Genomic DNA, 22,703 nt, shown 5'->3' on the forward strand with positions numbered 1-22,703 from the left:
CTGTTTCTGCACTTTTCATTTTTTTTTTTTTGTTGTTGTTGTTGTTGGGCTTCATTTTTAAGTAATATAGTGTCCGCGGGCACCACCAGATTTATTGATCTTTCGAGCAGATAATTACCAGCAAAATTCCAGATGTGGGTATCGTTAATCTCTATTGCGTTGCATGCCCATTGCTAAACCACTCAGGGTTCCTAGGGAGACTTAAGAGGCGAGTGTGGCTCCTGTGCCCATTACAGACTGAGAATATGAACAAATGATTCTCCAAAACAATGTCCAGGTGTTTTGGGAAGGGTGGATGTTAGATGGGACTATAGATGGCAGTTACATGCAGTTCAGTTAAAAAGTTCTTCTAAAGGAACTTTCAGAAATACACAAATTATGAATACTTAGTATTTTCTGCACTATTTCTTTGAAATGTTTGGTGCTACAAAGAATGTGGCTTTTGTCTTTGACAATACACATCAAAAAAGTATATGGAAGACAACTACATTAACTAATATTTAGGTAAAATGTTGAAGTGCTTATATTATGTACCTTCCCGATAATAAGATAGTTTAGAAATTTGAAACAAAGTTTTTAGGTTTGTATATTCCTCATAAAGAAAATGCTATTTTTATTTTACTGACTTTTTTTCACTTAAAAGAATTATGTTTGAATTTTTTTGTCACCAAAAATTTTTGAGAAATCTTTATAAAAGTTAGGTATGAATATAAATATAACATGATTTTTATATTATCTTTGATTCTCTCCTTTATCTATGGGGTTAATTTCATTTATTTCCAAATAATTATATGAAATTGTTAATATGTTGTAAGATTTGTACTGTCTTGAAAATTAAATATTATGAAGATATTAGTATTTTTGTTCTTAGAATTCTATTCCATCTTGTTTTATTATTTTCTGAAATAAAAATAACTGCAATTTGCATCATATAGTTATATGACCTCAGTCTACTATAAAGAAAAATAAAATTCTTTAATGTTTTGTGTCTAAGTATTTAAGAGAGATAGGAAGGAAGTAGTGATTTGGGAAATTAATTCTGTAAGCAATTTCTAAATGAGTTAAATGAGTTGTCTCCTCCTCATCATCATCCTCCTCATCCTCCTCTTCTTTATGGTGTGGCTATTAATATCAGTAAGCAGTTTTAATTTAGAAGAGCTTGGTGCCTTCTCAGTGACAGGAATATACTCATGAATACCATATGATGTCTCTCTTTTAATTCATACAACAACTCTATAAAATATGGAAATAATTATTATCTCTAGTATGTAGAAGAGCTCTGTCAATCTTAGGTCTAAGTAACTTGTATAAGCCATAATAGCTAGTATTTACGGAACAGGGATTTATCCTTAGGTTTGCCTAATTTCTTAGCTACTTTTTAACTTATTCTCTGAAACTATACAATTTGTATTGTTCAGCTTTACATAAATACAAAATTACCTGAGACAACAGATTTACTTATTAAAAATTATTTATTTAGCTCATAATTTAAAGATTCAAGTTCAAGTCTGGGCAGCCCTTTTGGTTAGGGCCTCTGGTGAGGAAGCCAGGTGGTAATGATGGGAACACAGGTCAGTGAGCGGACATATATTGATCCAGGAAGCTAGGAGAGACTGAGAGACCGGTGTCCCACAATCCCCTTTGAAGGACGCCTCCCATGACGGAGGACTTCCCAGTAGGCCTCATATCATAAAGATACATGGCACCTCACAATACTGCCAGGACTCTGAGGACCAGGTCTTTATAAATGGACCTTTGAGGGACACTCAAATCAAACCCAAACCATAGCACAGTGAAATTTAATTCAAATTAAACCAATATGCTTTCATAGTTTTGAGTAAAAATATCTTTTTTCTTTGGATTACTAAGATTCTATAGTTTCGGAATATGTTTTACTCACTGATAAGAAAAAGAAAAAGACCTTCTTCATTGTCCATGTGGAATTCTGGATTAGTGGTTGGCTAAGCCTCCTCTGTTTGTTTTTCTCTAATCACTTTTGATACATGTTTGTTTTTGTTTTTATTTTTGTACTAGGGATTTAACCCAGGCTAACTTTACCCTTGAGCGACATCCTCAGCCCTTTTTATTTTTTTCATTTTGAGATAAGGTCTTACTAAGTTACTTAGCTCCTTGCTAAATTGCTCAGGCTGGCTTTGAACTTGGATCCTCCTGCCTCAGTCTCCTGAGTTTCTGGGATTACATGTGTTTTTGTCACCACGCCCAGCTTGATATATGTTTTTGATGTTGGAAATAAAGCATTTCATGTTTATTGCCACAAGGACATTAAATTGTTCTAGTGTTGCATACTTTTTCATTGTATCTGTAGACAGTGATACAAATTTTGTAAATGTTTCTTAATGCTCCCTTTTGCTGTTCTTATGTATATAATTGTAACATAGCCTCTTAAATGTCCTTAAAATATTAGTATGGCTCATTGGTTTATTATTCCCATATGAAGTTAAATATATGTGAATACTTGCTGAGTGAGTAGAAAATTTTTAATAAAGGAATATCCTTTGACTGAAATATACTAAAGTAACATTCTCTGACACCTTTTTCACTGTTTCATGCAGTAGATTATAAGAAGTCCTTGAATATTAGGGTAAATATTTATTAGAATACATATCTTTAGTTTTGGAGAATAAATTTTAAAACCACATGTTAAAAGTGACTATAGAACTTAGTTATTTGGTTGTTAGGTAAGATGGACGTCCAAAAGAAGGCTTTTTATATTTGTCTCTTACCATTTTATAAATTCTGGCTAGTTGAAATAGTTTTTTTTTTTTTTTTTATGTCATATTCCTAGACTGGGTTTGAATTACATCAAGAAAAGTCATTGCATGATTTAGAGAGTTGAAATAATGAATTTCCTAACGTCATCTAGGAGGTTGACTACTTACTTGTGTCCATTTAAATGTTACAGATGCCCCTTCCAACATTTCAACTGGCTAATTTTTAATCCCCTGCTATTTTCTCTTTGTTAAACTTCTGCCTTTCTAGTTGGCATGCTATTAATGGCAGTCTCCCAGTATTCTTTCCCCTCTGTAAAAACAGCAAACACATCTCTCAGTTTGCACACACTTGCCAAATGTCTATCCGTTTTAGACTTTTTATTTGTAATGTGTTTATTTATCAAATGGATTATAATAACAATGAAAAGCATATGTGTTTTTCCCCTCTGCCCTTGTCCATTTTTGTACTTCCCTTTTAGAGTTCTCCAGTTTTTCCATCATTTTTATGTAACTTGCTTCCAGCTGAAAACTCATGATAGTGGCTTTCCCTGAAGCTGATGCAGGTATCGCTCTATAATTAGACTATAGGAAATGTTGCAGAAGGAAGCAGTAGCCTTCTTTCCTGCTTCAAGGGACTGTCTGTATTCTTTGCAACACACTCAGATTTAATATCCCTCAAAAGCCACAATCTACAGATTATATGAGTGTATGTGTGCACACACATACATGCTATATATAAACATGCCACATACATGCATTAGATAAATACATATTTATTTATAATTGCATATATTTGAAATATATTACCCATCAATGATAACTCAAAACGATAGCTAGCAGTAAAGGCGTTTCGTTCACATATGTATGGTTCTGTCTGGAGATTAAATCCTTTAAAATGTAGTGGAAAATTTTTAGTTTGATTCATCCCATTTATTGATTCTTGGTTTTAATATGTTGATGTGTACATAATGGGAAAAAGTAGGCCCTAATCTTCATCATGTGAGATTAGACCACAACTTCCTTAATAAGAATCCTATAGCACAAGAATTAAAACCAAGAACCAATACTGTTAATAACCACCTATCTAAGCCTTGTTTAATATATGCATTTCTGAGAAATTTGAATCTTTCTTATTAATTTTGAAAATCCATTCTTTGGAGCAAAAACAAACAACAACAAATTCTAATTATCTAAATGTGTATGGATTTAAAAAGACACATTGGAAAGAGCTAAATATTGCAAATATATCTATTATAGAACCAAAGGATGAATATCCAAATTATTTCTTTTAACATCTGAGATTCTCTTTGGGGATAACAGTGAACATTCAAGAGAAGAGACAATAATCAGCAGAGTGCTGCCGTCCTCCACCAAGGTCCACTGTAGCACAGTATTGTGCCCGCTGTAGAATCCTGGAGGTTTGCTAGCAGCCATTCAGAATTCACATTATGTACACATCAACGTATTTGTCATCTTCCTTATATAGCACCACTATAACTTATGCCACCTTTTGATTATCTGATGTGGTAGATTGTAGCACCAGCCATTCATTTTCCAAAACAAGAGTGCACCTTGGTTTCTTTGTTCTTTTAATTCCTGACATTTTCAACTAATTATAAAGACCTAACAGTCTCCACTTTAAATATTTATTGATTTCACTTATTTTCTGCATCTCCATTATGCCAGCCCCATGCCTGCAAGCCTGTGCTTCATAGATGTATTTCCTATAAAGATGATAAATTCACCTGTTTTAAGCAATGCGATTATATTGTTCTTTGATTGTATCTTATGATTCTAATTGATCAACCCTATCAGTTCAAACTAATATAATGTTAACCTGGTAAATTATATATAAATAATGTAATTTCTTAAAACAGTGGTTTCCTTCATTTGTACATCATATTGGATTAAGGTCCCACCCTACTATGAACTCATCTTAAAGGTTAACAACCACAACAAGTCTTTTTCTAAGTATTAAGGTTGCATTCTGAGGTTCTGGGTTAGGGGTGTTGGCACTTAAATATACCTTTTTGAGGAATGAAATTCAACCCAAAACAGTGACCATTCTATGTGTTTTCATGTCACCCATGCATATACACACATCTCATTATACTTAACCCATTCTTGTTTTGTTTTGTTTTGTCTGTGATGCTGGGGTTCAAAACCAGGGCCTTACACAGGCGAGGCAAGCACTATACCACAGGCCTTTTATTATAATCAACACTCTATTCATGTGTCTCTCTTCTCTAAGAGATTCTGAACACTTCATAGCATGTGGCGTATCTAATCTATCTTTGTCTTCCTAGTGTTGGACACATTGTAGGCTTTTAATACATGTTGATTAAAGGCATAAATCTTTGTTCACTGGTAATAAAAATAGGTCTTATGATAACAAAGATTACAAGGATTGATAATGTCATATAATATCTAATACTCTGCTTTTTATTTTCTCATTACTACAGAGAAAGGTGTAGGAATACCTTCAATCAGGAACAAAGGGAATATAGTTCTTTCCCAGAGTCCTCATTGTTTCACAGCCTTGGGGAAATTTTACTTAATTTCTGTGTGCTTATTTATAAAATATAAATGAAAGAAATTATGGTTTACAGATTCACTTTCAGGTATTTCTATTTTGCATTTCCCATTCTAGAACCACTAGAGACTCAATGTAATCATAAAACAGAGGCTCTGCAGAGAAAGCCTGTTATGTCATGCTAAGGAATTATTCACTCTGGAGAAAATGGACAGGAAACTCAAAAAAGGATAATAAATAAAAGCTGTAGTGAGGTTGGTTAAGAAGGGGTACACTACAGTTGCAGAGGAGTACACACTGAATATCCAGTGGATTGGATTTTGCCAAGAAGGAGGGAGAAAGAGATTCAACTCTTCAATTAGTCAGTTGAGTTCCTTAAAAGATGCCAGATGTGATCCTGAAATTTCAGGCCTCAGTAGAATGTAATTTCTGATAAATTCCTGAATGTCTATGTCATTCTCTGTGTATATATGTACTTCATTGAGACCACTATTGAAGTTATGATATCTTGTAATTATAAATTATGTACATTTCTGCCAAAATATATTTCATACTATCTTGATGTAGGTAGGCAATGTTCTATTACACTATACATTATTTTACATATGAATATAATAAAATTCAAAAAGATAGTTTGCTTGCATAATTATTACTTCAAAAATATATTTTGATTCAGAATCTTCTTAATATAAAGTATGTATTTAATTTTAGTTTAATTAAAATTACACCCACATATATTCCATTCCTTCAATTCCTAAAAATGTACAGATGTATCTTAATCATTATTAATCTGAAGTGAGGTCTCCTATAAAGCCCAAAATATGGCGTATGTTTGGAGAGGGAGATGGTTTTGAAATGTAGCACCATTCTCCACAACTAAATAGTTTCTAGTCTTTATTTCTGTTACTGAAAATTATTTTAATTAACTTGTTCATAAATGAAACGTAATGTTATGCTAATGTAAAGATTATGATATATTCATAATTTTAGTAGGTTGATCCAGTGATAAGAAAAAATAAGTTTTATAATACTAAGTGACTGCATTCTGCTGAGGAACATTTTTACATTGAACTCAAGTAACCAAAACTTCTTTATATTTTGTGAGGTTTAGTTGTAGAATGCTTTACTTTTTGCCTGTGAAGTTGATTCGTTTTAGAATTTCAAATTAAGGACTTAAAGAGAACTGTTGATTTGTAAATCATTCGTTTTTCTTCCACTTTTTAAAATTTTTCTTACTGCTTAAAAGTAATTATCAAGGCTGGGGATGTGGCTCAAGCGGTAGCGCGCTTGCCTGACATGCATGCGGCTTGGGTTCGATCCTCAGCACCACATACAAACAAAGATGTTGTGTCCGCCGAAAACTAAAAAATAAATATTAAAATTCTCTCTCCTCTCTCTATAAAAGAAAAAAAAGTAATTATCATACATCTTAGAGTCAGTAAGCCATCATTTGTAGAGTACCTGTATCCTTCTGGGTTGCATGTTGTATAGTCCCATGTTATTGTTTTTTAATCATCAAAAATCACATTTTAATTACAAATCAACAAAAAGAAGGTCTTGAGGGGCTTCATGTATTATTCTGTTTCTCATAAAATAGGGGTCCAAATATAAACTTCTGATTTTAACTCTAGATCATTTCTTTGAAATCCACGCTCTTAGCCATGGATTTTTTTTGTCTCAGAGAATTATTTTACATTGTAAGAATTATCATTAATAAGTACTTTTATATTTTATATATTGTTCATATTTTTCAAATATATATGTATATATATGATTTGTTGTACATAATATAGTATAAATCCATTAAAGACAGTAAAAATAAAATTATCACTTTCCATTATTACTTTTTTCAATCAGAAAATAATAAACCTGTAACTACTGTTCTATAGAATTGTATTTAAATGATGAAATGTATATGAATAATGAAGGTACTACACAGTAGGTAAATGTACAGATATTTAGATTTTTATATGATGAAAAAATTAGTTATCAGTAAAATGTATGAAATCTCCATCCTTAAAAATAATAGTGCAATAATAATTAGTATGGATAGTGATGTTTTCTCTCTCAAATAATGATTGTACATGATTCTTTCTTTAAAAATTTCTCTAGAAGAGTGTATTTGATATAAGTGTTTGTAACTTCATAATTATAAAGCAAGCTCTAAAAAAATAGTTGATCTTATTTAGGTTCAATAATAGATAGTTCGTTCATTGCAACTTCCAATTGTATAGAATATTCATTAAGTATTGATTTATTTATCTGCTTTCAACGCAGAGACACCAATTGCCTATTACTGAAAATGGAAATAAGAAAAAAATAACTTGTGTTCACTTTTCCAAGTATTATTAAAAAGCAGTTTTCAATACCAGATTTCCTTTTCTCTCTCACCTGATTATTAGAATGTTGATTATATGCTAAATGACACCAAGTTATAGAGCACATGTCTCCGGTTATGCATTATCTTGGGTTAAATATTCTAGATCCTCAGCTCTCAGGGGTGGAATAAGGACCACATCTCCAATAAAGACCCACATGACACACTGTATAGGAGATGTTATCAATCTATAAGTGATATATATGGACTGTCTGGATATGTAGAAAGTTAGATTCCCGTTTTGTCACACTTCCTGGGTGACCTGTACATTATCTTTAGAAAGGGACTCAATACTGAAAATAAATATAATGTTTAGTAGACAAAGAGATATACAATAAATACAGGATAGAATTTGGGGAGGATTACAGAAGAATAATCCCAGTGAAATTTGCTTTATATAAATTCTATTACATAAAATTTTTAAAAGCTTTAAATGTTATCAGATTATAAAGTAGTTATTAGATGATACTGAAAGAATATTGTCCTCCTTAAATTTAAATATAATTTGGACTGATCATGTAGTAATAACTGCTCACTTTGTTTTAAAAATATAGTGTTAAGAAACTAAAAACTTCAAATTATTGTATAGCTGAGTGATAATTACAGTTACTGTGAATCTTGCAATGCTGATCTCTATATTTATGTATCTGTGGAGCTTCACAAATGTTTTTTAATCTTTGTTTTTCGTTTCAATATGGGATTTTTCAGCCTGATAAAGGAAGAATTACTTCATTTTTTAATGGATGTCTAGCATCATACAATAGGGATTATTTTTTAAATCTATTTGATCAGACTCTATACTACAATGCTCCATACTATGTATTTTAAAAGTAAGATAAATGACTTTTAGTCTGAAAAAGTTTTTTTTGTATTTCCCAGATTTTTAGGGTTTTTTTTTTTTTTTTTTTGTAACTGTGATACAAACTTTCTATGTTAAATATGAGGTTCTTAGGGCTGGGGATATAGCTCAGTCGGTAGAGTGCTTGCCTCACATGCACAAGGCCTTGCATGTTCAATCCCCAGCACTGCAAAAAAAAAAAAAAAAAAAAAAAAGTTCTTTATTAGTTTGTTTTGCGTTACTGCAATGAAATATCTGAAGCAGGTAATTTGTAAAAATAAAAGGTTAAGTTAGCTTACAGTTTTGGAGGTTCAAAGTTCAGAATTGGTTGACCACATTGGTTTGTCCTCTGTACAGGGTGACAAAACATGGTAGGAGCATGTGAAAAGCAGTCATGTTTCAAACTAGAGCAGAGAGAAAAACTGAGACTGGGTTCTACAATCCCCTTTGAGGGCATGATCTCAGAATTCCCTCCAGACCCCTCCTCTTAAAGACCCACAGCTCATCCCAGTTCTACCACCTTAGGAAGCAAGTGTTTTCATAAGGAACCTTGGGGGATGTAACTAAATCACATAAAAGCTGATCTGTTCACTCCCCTGTAAGGGTCAGATCTTTTAAGAGGAGGTGAGTTACCTCTCTGACCCTAAGGTGATGAACCTTCAGTTGGCAACACCAGTTTGTGGATGTCAATCTTTGGTGTGATTATTTTACAGTTATGTTGATATGGCCTAGGAATTGGCTCATTTGGGCCTCTCTTCTTCCAAGTGTAGTCTGCTGAGTGAGTTATGTATGAAACATTCTTACTGTCAAAAAAAAAAACAACAAAAAAAAAAAACAAAAAAACTCAGAACCCCCTGCTTTGGTTCCTGTGTATTATCATTTCAAGTAATCTTGAACATATAGTAAACTTCCAAGGACCATAAGAGAAAATCAAAGAGATTTTCATGAATTTAAGCCGCAGGAATGACTTTTTGTTAAATCACTGAATTATTCAACTTGGAACCAACCCACTTTCTAATTTTTAACATATGATTTGAGACCCTTATTTTAACATATGATACCTTTATTTTAAACCAATTTTATTTTATTGTTATTTTTGCTGCCCTAAGCATTCTAATACAAACAGAAATGACATCAGATTTCTGTTAAAATTGTTGCTTTATGGTGATACCATAAATTGAGGCAGTTGGGATATAGGATTGAGATGTAACTCTACGTGAGGTCATCACTGGAATTCATAGAGTAGTCAGCCTAACTAGTCCCAGTACCAGAGATTAGAAATGAAACCCATAAGGGGAAGTGAGCCTTTGAGAAGAAGTGGTCTCAGTCACTGGCATTTCTGAACTTTATTTCGTGTTTTATTATGCTGAGCCATGCCTGTTACATTATACTTATAAAATCTGAAGATAACTGAAATAATTTTTATGTAATATAAATAACTCCCTACTGCACTCAAAAACCCATGCCTGAGTGCATCAGTGAGTTTTTTTTAATCTCACATAAACATAACTTATTCTTTCTTCATATTTTATAAAGTAACAGATATGTCTGACTCAGGAGGCTTAGGCAGGAGAAGACCAGTGTTGCTAACACAGTAAGACATATCTCAAAATAAAATTTAAAATTTTGTGTGTGGGGGGTGGTGTGTGCTTGATATGTACCTCAGAGGTAGAATATTTCTTGATTCAGTTCTCAGTACTGAAAAAACAAAAATCTACGTTTGAGGACAGAGTTAGAGACTACAGAATATAAAGCAATATTCATTTATGTCTACATTATACTCCTGCTTTGTAAATCTTTTCTACTTTATTTTATTTTTATTTTTTGAGAGGGAGTCTTGCTGGGTTGTTCAGTCTGCTCTTGAACTTCTGGGCTTAAATGATCCTCAGCCTCCTGTGTAGCTGGGACTACATGTGTGCCAAGGCACCTGGCTTGGAAATAAAGACCAAGTGTATGCATATGCATTTCATGCACTCATTTAGAATTACTTGTTTGCCTCTTTTTTAGCACTTTATTAAAAGTGATAAAAATCAAAGGCATTTTTTTAGTTCATCTTGTGACTTAGCTTTTATAAGCTTTAATGCCAACTGATTTCAACATAGAATTTTGTAAAATTTCCTTTTCTTTACAGTCCTCTTTCTCAAGGCTTCATTCTGTTTCTTCTTGTTTTTCTCTTTTATAGTTTAGTTTGGAAATATAACATATTGACTTTAAAAAAAGTCTTAGCTAAATGATTCAATATGACATCCTTTCAATTCATTTGTTTGACGATATATACAGGTAAAAAATATAAAGCTCTCAAATGTTGCCACAGGTAGGTGGTAAGGAACTAATACAGATGCAATTCCATTTATTGTTCAATGAATTTTTTTTCAAAATTATATCTAGCCATTGTTATAGAATTCAACTTGTGAAAGATTTATTTTCAAAATCGCTGTTACAGAACCAGTACTGAAATATTTTTCCTAGCAATACATATGAATTTGTTAATATTAAAACACATTTTCATTTATTTTGGAAACCTACTTCTATGACTGATACGCATGTATCTGAAACAATTAATCATTTTATTTTTTGGAATGGGCCTCAAAAATATTATATGAATGTTGACTGATGATTAGGATAATTTGCTTTATCAAACATTGCCAGGAATGTGTGGAATATTTGGAAATTGGATTTCTTTTTGAGATCACTATTGTAAGGTCAGGCACTGGTGACAAAAGGAGGCAGATTAAAAGCTGCAGTACCAGGCTTTATTGAGATTCGATCCAGGGCGAGACCCTCCAGTACAAGAGAGTGGGGCCAGAGGAGACATGCCCAGGCTCAGCTGGACTGGAATTTTATTGGGGTTTAGGGCAGGAAGGGAAAGCGTGGGACAGGAAGGGAGGGTTTTAGGGTTCCTTGTCCTCCTGGGGTTGGTTGGGGGATCTTGCTGAGCTCCAGGTCCTTCTAGGATCAGTCAAGAGATCCAGCTGATTGACAGGTGGTTATCACTGCTTGGCTGTTGGTATCTGATTGGTTATTGCCCAGTGCTTTGTTCTCTTAGCCACCACAAACCGACCTAACAACTATACTTTCAGAGTTTGGTTATAACTCCTGAGCTCAAGGCACTTTCACTGCTGTGACTAAAAGACCTGACCAAAATAATTGTAGAGGAGAAAAATTATATTGGGGGCTCATGGTTTCATAGGTCTCAATTAAAAATACCAGGTTACATTCCTTGGGGATCAAGTGAGGCAGAACATCTTGGCAGAAAAGTATGGTAGAGGGAAGTGGCTCACATGATGATCAGGCATTTGAGAGAGAGAGACTGAACTCAGCTTACCAATTATATACCCCAGACACATGCCCCCAGTGACCCACTTCTTCTGGTCACACCCTACCCACCTTCAGTTATCATTCAGTTAATCCTATCATGGAATTAATTTACTGATTGGGTAAGGCTTTCATAACCCACACACTTTCATAACCACATTTTACCTCTGAATATTCTTGCATTGTTTCACACATGAGCTTTTGGGGACACCTCAGATCCAAACCATAACACACTGGGTTTGATCATCAGCACTGAAAAAAAAAATTAAATCTCTATTTTAAATTTTTTTCTTTATTTACGGAATATGATTGAGTCAGTTTCATAAGTCCTTAAAGTTAACACACAGAAACATTTGTGTATGTATGTACATGTGTATACATATGCCTGAAGAGATTTATGGTTTTTAATTTTCCACCAAAATATTTTAGAACATAGGGAAATAGTATCTTGCACTGTAGTAAAATTTTGTCTTTAAATTGTGTTTTGTCAAAATAAAACTATTTTAGTTCATAAATATCAAATAGCCATTAACAATAAAATATAAATTTGATTTAATATGAATCAACAAATTTTTATTAATTTTTCAATGTATATCACATTTTGAGATTTTATGTGAGATTAAATTGAAAATACATCAAGTTTCAAAACACATCAGTACACTGATTTTTATAAGGTACTTTACAAGTTTGCCTTTATTGGTCTGCTAAATCTTGCACATTTTTCCATATGTATAAGAATAAATTTTGTGCATTTGGGAATTCCATTGCAATCATAGCAAATTAAACTCAAAACCTTTATACTGGAACACACACACACACACACACACACATACACACACACGGAACTGACACAAGCAGAGAGTGGAGTGGAGGTTATCAAGATATGAGGGAGTGGAGGGAGTAGAAGAAATGGTGAGATGTTGATCAGAGTGTAACATTTCAGTAATGCTTGAAGAGCATACTCTGGAGACTTAACTTATAGAATGGTAGCCACAGTTAATAATAACTAGTGCATACCTGAAGTTTATTAAGAGAATAAATCTTAAATTTTCTCATCACAATAAATGATAACTGTGAGATGATGGTTATGTCAGTTATTATGTCAGTGTGACTGTGGTTATCATTCACAATGTATACTTATACCAAAATATCAAATTCTATACCTTAATTATGTAAGATTTTATTAATCAATAAAGATGTAAAAATAAAATAAATTTCAAATAGAATATAAGTGAACATGCCAATTTTAAAGTATTATCAGATATGGGTTATTTTTCTAATAAAACTTGGGTTTGTTCAAACTAAGTTTTCATAAAGAACTTGTGTTGTAGTTGGGTTTTTTAAAATTTGCTTTTTGTTTTAAAGTAAATTGTTTCCTGTTTCTGTTCTCAATTCACAGAATTTGTGTTTTTTTTCCTCTATCACCAACCCTTTATTTTACATTTATCTCAAATGAACTCATACTACCTGTAATGAATTGTTATTAATCCAACCTGAAACAAATGACAAATGAAGATAATGGTTAACAATAGCAAAAACTGTACCCTATGAGGAAATTAAACAACAACAACAACAGCAGCAAAAACTGGCCTAATGTTTTTGTAAAACCTGAATTTCCAAGAGTTTTTTTTTTTTTTTTTAAGAATTCTCTATGATATTTACTACTGTCACCTTCTGGTGACACAAATGTTGGTTTGGAGATTGTTTTCACAGAAAGTTTCCAATGAAAATAATTCTGAATTTTTATCACTGTAAATAATGATTCAAATACTTTTATACATTTTTGATGTTTTCTCTGTATTGCTGGATTAGGATGTATTTGAACATATTATTGCATTCTTTTCTCATCCTTTATTGTGGTTCTAAAAATACATTTAATATTAGGTATGAAGAATATTTGTCTTAAGAAAAATTTGTCTTAAGAAAAATAATATTATAGGGATTGAATATGCCCTTTCCCTTAATTTTAAGAGCATTTGATACAGAAATAGTAATAAAATTCTAGATTATTTTTGCAAATGAATTTTGTAAAGCAGTGTTATTTTGTATACAACAATGATGAAGATTATAAATATATTGCTGTCATAGTAATTTTTGGTTTATATGCCTCTTCACATATTCTCATTGATTGAAGGCTTCCTTGATGTATCTTTAATTAACATTAAGATTCTTGCAGCTCACAATGGTGACTAATATTTACAACAAATGAATGCTTATCAAATTTTCTTATGTATAGATAAGTTATCTGTATGTAAGTTATCTGTGTAATTTATAATGTAATGTGAAAATTGTTTTGGTATAATTGCAAAAACTATATCACTTAATTTGAGATACCTTCTTCAAATGAATCATCTTTTTAATAAGAATGCACCACTCATTTTAAGAAGCATGAGTGCACTAAAATATCAAGTTGTAAGTTTGGCATACATGTAAGAGGATGGTCACATTTACACTAATGTCATCACACAGTTGCTTAATCATCTGCTCAGACACTGCATCCACACAGGGGAACTTTAGAACTCATTCACCCTTAGAATCCACTGTTAGTCTGAACTGCCCAATGAGTATATCGGCTTTTATTTATCTTTCACTGATATCATAGAATATATTTTCAGCTGAAGACATTCACTAATGAATCAATTTTAATTTAGGGACTAAGTAAAATTCTCATTAAGCCTGACAAATGGTAGCCTTGATTAAACATTTTAAATCAAGATACCTCATGTGTTATGAAATATGGACTGCATCAGGGATGAAGTGTTTCTTTGAGAAAGTAATGGAAAACATTTAGCCCTGAGGTTATATTACACTTCTGAATAAACACTTCTGAATAAATACTTCTGAAGTGAATAAACACAAACATAAACCAGGAATAACTAATGGGTTCATCCTATACATTTTGTGCCAGTATTACGGGTAGGATAAACCATTGTTTTTCTACAGAAAAATTTACTTATGGAAAGAAGAATTGAATATAGAAAGATTTTAAGTAAAAATTGTAGCAATGAGTTCCCTGTGAACTTGAGTGTCTTTTTCAGTATTTTTTCACATTATTTTATTACATGTATTTTTTTCTGGAAAATAAATAAGTCCAGGTCTATTAGTCTAATTATCACAGAAGTGCCCAGGTTATATCTCTCTTACAATAATGATATTTATTATCCTCTTTATAATAAGAGAATATAATAATTATATAATACGATATAAGTTTAAATTATATAGATAGGATATTGACATTTGGGATCTATAATCTGTGAACTTAGTGTCATTATTTGACTGAACAGAAGGGAAAATGGAAATAAATCATTTTTATTATTTCTTTTATATTATATATATCATTAGGATACATTTTGATATAAGCATAAAAGTATGGACTAGAATTTGCTATAATTTAGTCCCCAGCACTTCCCATCCCTTATCCTGTTCCTCTACTCTACTGATCTTTGGGCAATTTATTCATAATTTTTTTTCATGTGGATAAACTTGATATTGGAATTCACTGTGCCATATGCCTGTGTGTACATACTAATTCTTAAAATGGTTTTATTTATGTAATAAGTAGTATATATAAAATAAATTAAAATATAAATTTTTAATATATGAATATTAACTTTTTACTGATTTTTTTTTTCAGGCTTGGGTAAAATTTGTCACTTTTCACTGTCTTTAAAATGTATATCATCACAATCAGTGAATTTATTTTATAACTGATGAAACTCTGGTTATGTTTTCTTCAGGACATTTTTTTTTAAATGGGGGTGGATCTTTCCTGTTGAACAATGTTTCTTACCTATCTTTACATTGGCAATATTCTATGGACCAGTTTGTGTTGCTTCAGCAGTAGTTAACTTTTGCCTCAAAATTATGATGTATTCAACCATAAATTAATTAGTTAATATAAGAAAACTGAATATATTGATTTTTATGTCTAGTTTTTAAAAAGAATACTATAGATAATGATTCCCTTAATCACTCTACAGTCCTAAGTCCATCAAAAATCTTACTTAAATAGGTAACTAGAACTAAAATAAAGTTAGCGTTGATGCTGATAATGATTTAACTTAACACAAACTTACTATTTCTTCTTTTTTTTTTTTTTAATTTCAGATGCAATAACAGAACCCAATGTGCAGTGGTGGCAGGCCCTGATGTTTTTCCGGACCCATGTCCAGGAACCTATAAATACCTTGAAGTGCAGTATGAATGTGTCCCTTACAGTATGTATATTCCTGTCTTTTCTTGTAAGAAAAAATATTAATCTTTGTTTTACATGAATTTATAAAACATTATCTGTGAAAAAATTTAAGTAATCATACAAATGAAAAAAGGGGGCTGATTTAGCTTTTGAGGATCATAGACCTTCCCCACCATTGGAAGAATCAAATATTTCCTGCATTTTCCTGCAGTGTTTATTTTTAATATTTCCATTCATCAACACCTATTTTGACACTCTTTTCTTGATACAATAATATAAAGTATTTAAGAAAAGGTTGAAGAAGTACCATGCCAATCCTGCATTGTCCAGGTCTGAGCAAATGGGAAAATAGAGTAAATAATGTACATATAGTGGTACAGAAATTGATTACTTTTGAATTTCATAGAAGCAATTATAACTGAACTTCACATGCTGTCAATACTTGGAGACTTAGAAATATATTCCAGAGGAAATAGACTGTAACAGGTATAGGGATTTTATGAGTTAAGGCATTCTTCACAGTATACTTTTTTAAAGCTTCAGAAGGGTATCTTTGCAACCTTTATGTCAGATATATGATATGGGCCAGGAATATGTATTTTTTTCTTTAGGAATAATGAAGTATCAAACAATCTGAAGTGGAACATTTTCTGAATTTTTTACCCAAAGGAAGACTTACCATCTCAAAAGAAAAAAAAAACAACAAACTTTTTTGAAGTGACTAGTTAATTATTCATGGGATTTTTTTTTTTTTTTTTTTTTTTTTTTTTTAGTGAAAATCACTCAGGAAATCCTATAGTCTCATTTTAGATATTCAGCTCACCCCAAAGATAGAAAACACCTGGGATCATAAACAAATCCCAGGTTCCAGCTTCCTTTGATGTCTCAGAAGGAGCAAAATATCTGGGGATCAGCTGGTTTACTGAGCCAAGAGATAGTTCTAAACTTGCCTGTTTTGCACTTATTTAAAGTAGCAACACTTTACTCAAGAGTTAGAAATGAACATGCTTCAAAAATAGAAATTTGACCACCAAGAAATAAAATTGAAAATTAAAATTCGTAATGAAAGAGATCAAGAGACAGTTTCAACTTTTGTTATTTGTAGTGTGGTTGATTAGAGAAAGTTAAAGCTAGTAAAGTTTGATATACTAATCTTCCTTGTTTTGAAAAAGCATTAAGCATTTTGTTGAAATCTCAATTATACTATGTTTCTTAAATTATTATATCTATAGGCCCTTCTATGAAAAATATAAAACTCCTACTGAATATTTATTGTTCAAGAGTGAATTTTTAAAGAAATGAAGGTCAAAGGCCATCTTGGAAGTGGGATAGTTATACCTGGGTTGCATAATAAGATCTTATTAAATACGTAGAAATAAGGTAGAATCTTATTCTAGGAAGGCATTTTATTAAAATATACAATAAGGTGAACCTCTTTTTTTAAAAAAAACTTACATTTATATTTTTCATTTTCATACTTTGAAACATGAAAGCAGAAGTAAAATGTCAGTTTGTAGATTTCATCTTCATTTTTTAATAGTAACAAACTTCACAGCTGTCTCTTTGGTTTCCTGTATTTCAATAGAATTTCTTTGAGATCTCTTCTCCAATATCCTATGCCAACTCTTGGTAAAATATCATCTACTTGTATCACTTCAATATAAATAAGAACTTGCTCATGCACTTTAAAAGGATCATGGTTTACCACAGGTTTCTTTTCTCTCATAAATATTTAGGAATGGGCAATTCAATTCCTTACCTTAATATTCCTGTATTGGAGATTTCTGATAATCCTAAAACTTTAGTGACTGCCTTATAAATATGTTGCTTATTAAAATATTTATCTGATTCTTTCACTAAGTAAGAATTATAAACTTAGGTGTTCCTACTAGCTACTGTATGTTGGTTTAATTTATACCATATAGCATGGTCATGTTTGTTTAAATTATTTTCATTATGTTTCAGTTAAAAATGTAATGCAGATTGGAATTCATTTACTAAATTCAACATGATTTTAAAATAAAATAATGTAAAGGGAAGTATAAACTCTAAAGTAAACTGTCGTGGCTCATTGGAGAGGTGGATTGATTCAATACAAAAATCAGGCACTCTGGGTTTAGAAAATGGTCTGACTATTTAACAAAAAGGCTGGGTTCTTTTGCATGAGAAAGCCATTAAAATGTTCAGTATCTTACCCTTAGACCTTCCCTGGTTGATTAATCCAATATAGATCAACATGCAACTGTTTTCTTAAGCATAAAGTGCATTTTTTCAATGCTGAAAAAATTCATTACTTTAAAATTCTTGCCATTTATTGATACTTGCTACATGTCATTTACTACATAGATTAAATGGTTACATACATTATTTTATTGAATCCTCACAAGACCCTCCCTGGCAGGTATGAGTGTTGTCATTTTACTGAAGAGTAATCAGGCTACATACATGTTCATGTAAAATGTAGACTTTTGAGAGAATGGCAGAACCAGGACAAGCTATATTTCTTCTCCCCTTAGATTTTTCCCTTTATACTTTTGTGAGTTATTTAATCTTCTTTAATATTTAGTTCTTATAATTTTTAGCAATATGGTAATGGCCTATGGTGAACACAGATGCTTCAAGGGCTTAGATCCTTTTTCTTAGTCTCTCAGCTATTTATTATTAAGAAGCTTCTGCTCCATTATTTAGAGAAATTGAATTTCCCTATACCTTTTCCCAAAACATTTCCTGGAGCTTTGGGGCATTAACTACTTTGTGCCATTAAAAATACTACCTAGAGCTTAGAATGTGCCTTTTTTCTAAAGAGTAATTGAGGAAGATGTTTTAAATGATTTTTATTACTGAGGAAATTAATATCTTCATGATTCTTTTTTTTAGTTTTATTGATTTTATTTTTTTTAAATACATGACAACGGAATACATTACAGTTCTTATTACACACATAGAGTACAATTTTTTATATCTTTGTATATAGAGTATGTACACGCCAATTCATGCCTTAATACATTTACTTTGTTTTGTTTTTGGCATTACAATTCTTATTACACATATATACCACAATTTTTCATATCTGTTTATATATAAAGTATGTTGACACTCAATTCAAGTCTTCATACCTGTACTCTGGAAAATGATGTCCATCACATTCTAAAGACCTTTATTGCATTAGTATAAGGCAAACTTCAGATTTAGGATTTAATATTTGACAGTTTTCTTATTAAATACCTAATAAACAAACCCAGTAAATTTATATTCTGTTATATGATTCAGTAATATCTATTCCATTTTTGGATTTAGGACCACAAACTGTTAAACATGTCAGAACAGTGGTGTGACACAGAACATTGTAGTGATTGGCAGAAGACATGATGGCAGTCCCATGAAATTATAATGGAACTGAAGGATTCCTGTTGCCTGGGACTTTTACTGCAATTTTTCGGTTTAGATATGCTTAGATGCACAAATATGTTTGGTTTGTTTTAGTTTCCTGCAGCATTCAGTACAGTAATGTGTTACAGGTTTGCAGCAATCAGCTGCACAGCCCAGGTGTAGGATAGGTCATATCAGATACTTCTGTGTAAATATACTCTAAGTTGTTTACACAATGGCAAAAATCACCTAATGATTCATTTCTAAGAATGCATCACTATTGAGTGACACACACTAAAATACATTTAGTGTTTATGAGTGTTTTCTTAATATTGCTATGTGAAAAATATTGTTATTATCAATATTGTCTTTCTTTATATACATTCTATGTGTTTCTACAGCAACTTTGATTTTTTAGGTGAGATTATTATCATGAGAAATTTAGGAAAACAAGTTTTTAGGAAAATTTGTCAATACTAATGAAGCATATTAGAGTTAATGCAGACAAAAATTCAACAAAGATGAGTGTATTACATAAGAAAAGCAAATGTCCCAAGAAGCTTAGAACAATTTGTGTGTGTGCATGTGTGTATATTATGGGATATTGAACCCAGGGCCTCACCCATGTGAAGGGAATACTACTCTACCATCGAACTACATCCCCAGCCCAACTTACAATAATTCTTGCACGAAATTTTAGATGTCAATAAATAGGTACATAATGGAATTCTGGTGACTTTAGGGGAATATTCTGAGTGAATCAAATGATGTGGCTTATATCAATCTTTTTCAAAATTCCTAATGGTTTATTTGGTCTTTATTAAGTCTTAACTACTTTCTCCTGTTGTGTATTTTCTTATCTGTGTTTACAGATACCCAGTTTCTAACAAAATCTGTAACAGATGAATCAATACTTTTTTCTCTGTTCCTGTCACACCTTAGTTCCAGTGTCTTTTGTAGCCTCTGTATTTTCTTTTGAGGTTTGATTTTCCTTCTTAGTGAATGTTTTCCTCCCAGGAAATGACCCAAATATTTAAGAGATTAAATCTCACTATTTCCTAAGCCCCCTTTTTGTTCTTCTTTGTTCTTCTCACCCCATCCCCATCCCTTTTGACCTGATTTGAGATTGAAAATGTGGTATTTTCAAGTAGAGCTGCCTTCATTGAGGCAGGTTACAGGGATGACTTGTGTTAGAGAGAATACAGTTAAACAACTAACAACCTACTTAGAATATTCTCAGCAAAGAATCTTTATAGCCTGCTGACAAATGGTGTTTTCTTCAACAATACAATTTTATGCATATTTTACTCCAAAAGAGCTCCTCTTCCCTGACAATCCAGCTTGTCTCTGTTTCTCTTTTTCAGAATAACAAAGCACATAGTTCTTATTCCTCTTATGGTTGATTTTCTTAAATTGAAGGGAAAGTACACAATTTGGAGAGTTACTAGAAATGTGTTTGATTAAACTAATCTTATAGCTCTTAAGGCTTTCCTAATGTTAGAAGGCTTAGTTAGAAGGCTTTCTTAGTGTTAGAAGCTATCTGAATAGTCATGTGTGTGATTGCTTTATGAAAAGTCATAAAAAATTAGTATTATTGGAAAATTAAAATTTATAAGTAAACAAGCTTTGACTAAACCCAGATATTTAAATAGTTAATCATAATTAATTAAATACATTTTTGCAATTCATTTTCAAATCTGTGCTTATTTTAATACACACATATTTTGGTTACTAGTATGTAAATAAGCAATTACATTTTTAACTCACTTTACTAAAATTTACTGACATTTTTACGTTTAGAAAGAGAAAATAAGTGTTAAGGTACATTTAATTTTCAATACCTCATTTTCTATTCCTGTTTTTAGACATACAGGAGCCATTTAATGAATGGGTAAAATGATTAAAATAAAAAGAAAATGACTCCTGTAAAATTACTATGTCCATTGCAAGAATGATAAACAGAAGAATGTCTTATATGCAAACAAGACCTTATTAACTCAAAGATCAATTATAAAAATAAAAATGTAAATTTTAGTTGCTTCAATTTGTTTAATTATACTTGTTTTTTTTCAGGAATGTTACTAGCAACCAAAAGTTTTTTTCTTATTATTCTTCTGTATATCTTAAAATTTAACAAAAATCATCTCTTATTTAAACATTACTCCCTCTGCAAGTGTCATTTATATAAATTGTCTTTTTAGAATGGTATTTCTGAGAGACATAAAATTCATCCTTTCTCTTCTCCTGTACTTTTTCTTCTTTATAAGAGCTTCTTTCTTTCCCATATACTTTCTTTCTCCTTCACACTATCTTCTACCTAATATATACAAGATTTTGCACATGAATAAATTATTAATACTTAATTTGTGTTCCAAAAAAATTAGATATTCATAGAAATTGTTGTAATCTGTTTAAAAACCAGAAGTATAGATGGAAATGTTCGAATCCCAAACTCTTACTTTTGTCCAGCTGCTTCTTATGTGCTTGGAAATGATTGTCAACTCGATTTTGCCATTTGATTGGGTTACCACCCTCCTTTACCTTCTTTCCATCAATCAACTACTCTTGAGTACCTACTGCATGCCAGGCATTAAGAAAAAAATTTGGAATAGAAAATTAGTAAAGATTTTAGCCTCAAGTTCAGCAAGGTCCCCAAAGTTACAATTGTTAGCAACACAATTAAGCCTTTCATATTAGCCATGTACTAAGAAGACACTGATCCAAAGTGGCTGATGACTGACTGGGGTGGGGTGAGTATCTTCAGGATAGTTTTTGAAGAGAAAATGACCCTATGAGCTACATCAGAATGATGAATGGACTTTTGAGGAAAAAAGGCACTAATTTTGAGTAGAGGGGACAAAGTAAGTTAATAATTATATGGTGAATGTAAAACCAGAACATTTTGCTATTTGCAACCTATCCAGAGATAGACAAAGTAGAAATTCTGGACTTCCCTGTTTACTGTGATTTCTCTGGAATATAATACTCTTTACAATGCCAAACATGAAAAAGACAATGAAATGTTTCCAAACGTAAATATCTAAAGATATGGTTACAGCTTAGTGGTAGAGCATTTGCCTAGCATGCTCATGGCTCTAGATTCAATCCTCAAAATTCAAAAAAAGAGTAATTATCTGATACATGAATAAGAAATATATATATTTATTTGCACTTCTGCCAAGAACAACTTTGGCTAACTTAAACTTTAAAAAGGGAAGCAGTTAATGGGGAAATTATGAAGTATTAGTTCCACAATGAAATGAAAAACCAGGCCTCCAAAAATATAAGATCCACTGATCTAGAGAGCAAGACCTAGTGGACCTATACCAAGTTATGAGGACTTT

At 31.7% G+C, this 22,703-nt stretch overlaps 1 protein-coding gene across 6 annotated transcripts in view; it reads left to right on the top strand.

The window, feature by feature from the left end:
- Window positions 1-22,703, top strand: part of Adgrl3 (adhesion G protein-coupled receptor L3) — a 395,548-nt gene that overhangs the window by 62,931 nt on the left and 309,914 nt on the right. For all 6 annotated transcript variants that reach the window (XM_076865221.2, XM_076865222.2, XM_077110223.1 and 3 more), the window contains exon 2: window positions 15,903-16,012. In XM_076865221.2, coding sequence (XP_076721336.2) covers window positions 15,903-16,012 — 110 coding nt within the window. The remainder of the gene's footprint in view (window positions 1-15,902; window positions 16,013-22,703) is intronic.

Source organism: Callospermophilus lateralis, chromosome 8 (genome assembly GCF_048772815.1).
Source record: "Callospermophilus lateralis isolate mCalLat2 chromosome 8, mCalLat2.hap1, whole genome shotgun sequence".
NCBI lineage: Eukaryota > Metazoa > Chordata > Mammalia > Rodentia > Sciuridae > Callospermophilus > Callospermophilus lateralis.